Genomic DNA, 6,559 nt, shown 5'->3' with positions numbered 1-6,559 from the left:
ATTCTGTTTACTTTCCACAGCCGAACCACACGGGCTTTCGGCTTTCTCATGCTTCATCAGACGTTGCTGGGCTCTGAGCTTTCCTCGGATATTGGAATATTTTCCAAGGATCCGGGTGCTGGCTGCAGTGGGCAAGTCCGCGGGAGGATGGCCACCCCTGTCTTCACTGCCTGCCTCCGTGCTGTCTTCCGAGTCGGGGCTGAGGCTGACGCCACTGCCATCTTCTGCCTCTGCTTGCTCAGGATTCTCTCGGAACTTCGCCCAGAGCTTCTGTGTCTTCCAGTTGTTCCTAGCAGGAGTAGCTCCAGGAAATTTCTTCAAATGTTTTTTCAAGCGTTCGGCCTGCAGTGAACTGGGATACAGGCTGGAAGGAGAGTACTTCTGAAGAGGGTGCTTGGCAGGGGGGAGGTCTCCTGGGAGACGAGTATTGAGCTTCTTCACGATGACCAGAGACCGGGTTTCAGTGGTCTCCAAGAACCATTTACAGACGTTCGACAACTTAAAGTTGGTCATAAATAGCATCTGAACGGGGGAGAACTTCTGCACCTCCAGTGAGCCCCTGCATTTCCGAGACCTTCTCTTGCTTTTCCAGATCTCCTTCAGTTTATCCGACCTGTTCCTCGCCCTCGGTGCCGGCTGCACTTCCCTCTCCAGCTGGATCCAGCCCTTCTGCACTTTCAGGTACTGAGCGTTGAAGTTGGCGATGAGCTCTTGGTTCTCCTCCTCGGCACACCACTCCACAAACCTCGGCTGCTCATCCACCACCGTCTCCGCATCACCCTCGCCCAAGGGGTCCCCGCTCTCTGACGCCGCTTCTTCCTTTGGCCTTGGGTGAACTTGCGCAGCTTCCTTTCCTGCAGTCACTCTCTCGGGCTCGGAGTCCAGAGGTTGGGCATGTCTTAGGTTGTAGGTTGAAGAAGTCGCTCTTCTAGGCCGGGGTGCTGATTTCGGTGGTGCGACAGAGTCACCACTTCCGCCATTTGATGCCCCGAGGGAGCTGGACGGGGTGCCACTATCGTCCTCCTTCTGCCGGGTGCTTCCACCGTCCACCTCATCTACCACGTCCTCTACAGCCTGCGGGGGCGTAGGCCCTGGCTTCTCTTTGGATTGCTCTGGTTCCTTCTTCAAAGGAGTAGTTGCTGAGGCGATGTGAGTGTTTTTCTCATCCATCTTAGACTGAACATAGATTTCCAGCCTCTCTCCAGGGAGGGGCTGGCCAGCTGTGGTTATGGGGTCACTGATGGAGGAAACTTCCCCTTCTTCCCCCTTAACTTCCTTTGCTAACATACTTCTGAAAGTCTGCCTGGTAACGATGCCACCTCCTTCGCCCTCCTGCTCAGCATCCTTCTCAGAGGACTGTTCATCGACGTTTGGGTTTTCAGTGTCCTCCTGAACTGCTGTGTGGAAACTGCTGGTCAGGAAGTCCTCGGGTGCTGTCCCACCAGAGTACCCTTCTTTTTTAGAACGTTTTGTGCCAGGGTTTTTAGAAACCTTCACATCGGGACAAGCAGAGGAAGAATCTGAACTCGAATTCCTTAGGTGCCTATCAGCAGAAGAAGAATCTGAAAGCTGACTCCTGAGGCACCGATCAGAGGCCTCAGGGAATTTTCTACCTTTTCTCTTCCTGTCCATATTCTCTTCGGGGGAGTCAATGTTGGACTCACACACATCTTTCTCTGAAAGGCATTTGACATCACGGCCCTCTCCCCCCGACTGCTCTGCACCACCTGCTGCCTGGCTCGCCTTGCTCTCACCGGGGTCCTCGTGAGTATCAGTGCTGCTTTCCTTCCCGGGGGGGTCGGGGCTCCGCGCCTGCGCGTCTCTGCTCTCAGCCTCGGTGCCGACGCTCTGACTGCCCTCACCCTCTCCCGGACTCAGGGGAGGCTCCAAGCCCTTTGGGGAGCCTTGATTTCCCGCGCACAGAGGACTTTCTTCTTTGCTGACTGTTTCAGGAGCAGCATGAGGCCTAGACACGATTTCTTCCCTGTCTCCACCAGGAATGCTCTCAGTGGGAGGAACCAGGTCACACTCTGGGGGTACACTCACGCCCTCTGCATCCAGCAGTGCTAAGGACTCTCCCCCAGGGGAAGGTACCACGCTCGCTGCAGGAACCACGGCCGTGCCACTGCCTTCCGGCATGTCTTCCTCAGGAAGTTGAACAGGGGCAGGCTGGGCCAGGCTGGAGGCTGTCGATCCCTCTGATCTAGGAGGGCTGCTCGGGTTGGATTCATTCAGCACAGGGCAAATCTCGGGCTCCTGAGCCTCTTTTTCAGATGAAGTGTCTCCATCTCCTTCCTTGAGAGAAGTTAATTCCTTTCTGGGCTCTTCAGGCCTATCTTCTCTGGGGAGCAGCCCATCTACTGGAAGTCGAGGGGCTGGAACTGTAAGAGCTTGCTTGGGAGTGACCACAGCCTCCAATGCCAGTGTGGAGCAGCTTGCTTTGTCCTGCGAGTGTAGATTTCTGGCCAGTGTGCGAACGGTTGGCAGCTCGCAACAATCGCCGTTGAAAAAGTATCCGCGGGTGCTCTTTCTGGCTGTTTTCCGAGAAGACAGTGTTGATCTCTGATTCTCAAAGTGGCATTCTGTTATGGGCTGACTGATATAAACAACATCACACTGGTTGTCATAATCGTTTATCCTCAACCCTGATGACCTTTTGCTTTTCCGAGCTGTCTTAATGGAGGTTGACAGCATCTTGGTGCGTGGGTGTCCGTTAGATGCTTTGTGTAGAGCTGGTACGGGGCTGGGAGCTAACCGACCGTCTTTGGAATGATCACACTGGCCCTTTTCACTGGGATATAAGTGGTAACCCATCTTATGTCTTCCGAGTGAGTGAAGACTATGCTCTTGCTTTGGCCTTGCGTCTTGTTCATTTGCCTCTACATCCTGGCGCAAAGGTGTTTTTGAGCTACACTGTAAAGCATTCTCTTTGTCAGCAGTCCTAGAAGAATTCCCCATAAACCCTGAGTCCCAAGCCTCTTCTGATAAAGCTTTGAATGAATTTCTTTGAGAAACAGGACAGCTACTGCCCTCCTCACTATTCTCAGTGGCCACTTTCACCGCAATTAGGCCTTCTACTAAAGCTGAACTCTGCATGTGGTCCTTACTGTCCTCACACATGTTCGCATTCGTGTCTTGCTCCTGTCCAGTGGTTTGCCCCTCCAAGCTTTTAGAGACATGGTAGAAGTTCAAGGAGGAAGAATTCGATTCAGTGAGGTAACCCAGAGTAGAACTATCCATTGAACTGCCAGAGTTAGGTTTAGTGGTTGGAAGTTCAGAGGGATCCTTCTGGACAACAGTCAAGACATTCTCCCTCCCATCTACAGAGTTTGTTTCAGGAAGAGGCTCCGTCAGGGTCTGTTCTGTCAAGTGCAGAGGGCTGTGAGAGCCTGGTGGGTCTAGGAACAAATCGACAGGAGTAGGAGACTTCATGTCGAGACACAGAGCATCCTTTTTCTTATGTTTGGTGCTTAGCTGGGCACAGCCAGCATTGCAAGTGGATGCATCCATTGATCCAGAATCAGAAGGCTGCAGGTCCTCAGTATCTGGCTGAGATTCAGTGTACAGGTCACTCAGAACACGAATGAATTGCTTCTGATGATGAGTACACAGTTTGACCATAAACTTCTCCAGTGGCGACTTTGACTGATTGTTAGGATCTGCGGCTACCACTTCTGTTGAATTCTCACTGGATGGGAAAGAGAAAGAAGGAAATTAGTATGGTCATTTTCCAAAGAACCATGTTTACATCATGAAATTCACTCACATTACAAAGGGAGTGGATACTCTGGCCAATATGCTTCTAAGTCTTCTCACATACTTTCCATTCAATAAATGAGTATTTACCTACCTAAGGCCAGCATGTTATATTCCCAATTTTTAGTGACAGTATCTTTCATACTTTTTAAGTGATTATTCAGAAATCATTTTTATCTTTTAAACACTAAATACTATAAATACATTTTTAAAATATTGGCCATACCATTAACTCAGCTGATCAACACATAACAGGCCTAAGTATTCCTGTTAAGTAATCATTGGTTTATAAGTCCACAACACTGACAAAAATTCAGGTACTGTATTACAAATCTTGATCTAGAACTTAAGAGAACTTATAGTTTTAAGATGGTTTCTCAGCATGACTCACTGGCTGAATTTTATTGTACTGCTAACAGTGATTCTGGAATCCTACCCCTTTTATGGGGCATAGGAGAATAAAAAACAGTGTTTTCATATTTCAGACACATTAAAAGATGGAATGGGGCCAGATGGTGTGGTGGCTAAGGAGGTTGGCTCCTGCATGGCGAACTGTGTGGCTCGAGTCCTGGACCTGGCAGTTTCAAAAACATGCTGGGTGCAAGTGCATGTATGTGCCCAAAATCTTAAGAGGAGGAATGGGGAAGGAGGGGATTGTGGCCAGCCTGGGGATGGGGGGAGGGGTACTTTCTCACTTTCTCTCTCCTGAGCACATGCACCCCTTTAGCAAATTAAAACGGTGGAATGAGAGTGGCAAGCAAGTCCTGACACAGCTTCTAAGGAAGCAGAGATGACACCACATTATGAACTGGGAACCTGGTTAGGATCTGCGGCTACCACTTCTGTTGAATTCTCACTGGATGGGAAAGAGAAAGAAGGAAATTAGTATGGTCATTTTCCAAAGAACCATGTTTACATCATGAAATTCACTCACATTACAAAGGGAGTGGATACTCTGGCCAATATGCTTCTAAGTCTTCTCACATACTTTCCATTCAATAAATGAGTATTTACCTACCTAAGGCCAGCATGTTATATTCCCAATTTTTAGTGACAGTATCTTTCATACTTTTTAAGTGATTATTCAGAAATCATTTTTATCTTTTAAACACTAAATACTATAAATACATTTTTAAAATATTGGCCATACCATTAACTCAGCTGATCAACACATAACAGGCCTAAGTATTCCTGTTAAGTAATCATTGGTTTATAAGTCCACAACACTGACAAAAATTCAGGTACTGTATTACAAATCTTGATCTAGAACTTAAGAGAACTTATAGTTTTAAGATGGTTTCTCAGCATGACTCACTGGCTGAATTTTATTGTACTGCTAACAGTGATTCTGGAATCCTACCCCTTTTATGGGGCATAGGAGAATAAAAAACAGTGTTTTCATATTTCAGACACATTAAAAGATGGAATGGGGCCAGATGGTGTGGTGGCTAAGGAGGTTGGCTCCTGCATGGCGAACTGTGTGGCTCGAGTCCTGGACCTGGCAGTTTCAAAAACATGCTGGGTGCAAGTGCATGTATGTGCCCAAAATCTTAAGAGGAGGAATGGGGAAGGAGGGGATTGTGGCCAGCCTGGGGATGGGGGGAGGGGTACTTTCTCACTTTCTCTCTCCTGAGCACATGCACCCCTTTAGCAAATTAAAAAACGGTGGAATGAGTGGCAAGCAAGTCCTGACTCACAGCTTCTAAGGAAGCAGAGATGACACCACATTATGAACTGGGAACCTGCTGCTGCAAGGTCGCCCAGTGTCTGCACACAAGTCCGGCTTGCTGTGCTCTCCTGGGCTCGTAGGAAGTATTTTACAATAATCTCTGAGAAGTTGTTCTACACTAAATAAACCCTTTCGATTATTTCTCTAAGTTACCCAGGCCAGATTCTTAGAGCTTCTCCTGACAGTGGGGATGATGGGAAAAGGATGACACTAGATTTAAGACAGGCTAAAGGCAATGCCCGCTTAAAGAGCAGGTTTTTTCACTAGCTGCTTGCTGCTCTGTGCTTCTGGACTCTGGGGCTTTCCTGGGCCCATCCCTCGGAGCCCTCCAACTTCCTGGAGTTTAATACTTCTCAGTCTCCAACCCCCTCCCTGAGGCTATTTCTCATGGGACTATCCTGTGACTTTACAAGAACCGTGGCACACCATGAGGAGCAGCTAACTCTGCTTTTCTTCAGTCAGTGCCTTTCATGTCCCTAAGGTGCCTCTATAGGAAGGCTTACCCTAGAGAGCCTATAGCACCTCACCCAACCTTCCCACCTCCCACTGGCCTTGGAAGCAGAGTGCTTACAGCAGAAAGAGCACAGGCTGTGGGATATTTAAAAACCCGACTCCTCCTCTAGCAATGACACTATCTACAGAATCTTGAGGAAGTTTCCAAATCGCTCTGAACCCAGGTTTCCTCACCCACAAACGGGGACTGGCTCTCTGCCTCTCATGGGACTGCTGTCTGATATCAGAAGGGGAGCACTAATTTTAGGTCCTCTGTTCCTGACTCGAGGAGGCTTTTAAGACCTAATGGATAAAGAGTTACCAAAACATGTCTAAATATAAAACAAAATCAAGAAATGAGTAAGTCAACTCTGTTGCTTAACCTGAACTGCTTTACAAAGAGGGTACACTGTGCATTTGTCTCCATACCTAGCAACAGTTTTACTGAGTGGTGGCAAGGGTTCTTGAAAGGGCCTGCATTAGATCACAGACTGGAGAGACTAGAAATGTCTTAGAAAATGCCTAACACAAACGTGACACTGATCACTAAATCGTGAAAACGCCAGGAAAAGAGATTATTAC

At 48.3% G+C, this 6,559-nt stretch overlaps 1 protein-coding gene across 1 annotated transcript in view; it reads right to left on the bottom strand.

Annotated features, from left to right (window-relative positions):
- Window positions 1–6,559, bottom strand: part of LCOR (ligand dependent nuclear receptor corepressor) — a 162,209-nt gene that overhangs the window by 2,395 nt on the left and 153,255 nt on the right. The window contains exon 8 of the mRNA XM_027775266.1: window positions 7–3,688. Within this exon, the coding sequence (XP_027631067.1) occupies window positions 7–3,688 (3,682 nt within the window). The remainder of the gene's footprint in view (window positions 1–6; window positions 3,689–6,559) is intronic.

Source organism: Tupaia chinensis, unplaced genomic scaffold (assembly GCF_000334495.1).
Source record: "Tupaia chinensis unplaced genomic scaffold, TupChi_1.0 Scaffold000539_1, whole genome shotgun sequence".
Taxonomy (NCBI): Eukaryota; Metazoa; Chordata; class Mammalia; order Scandentia; family Tupaiidae; genus Tupaia; species Tupaia belangeri.
Note: the sequence above shows the minus strand (reverse complement) of the source record. Positions and strands in the feature narration are given on the sequence as shown.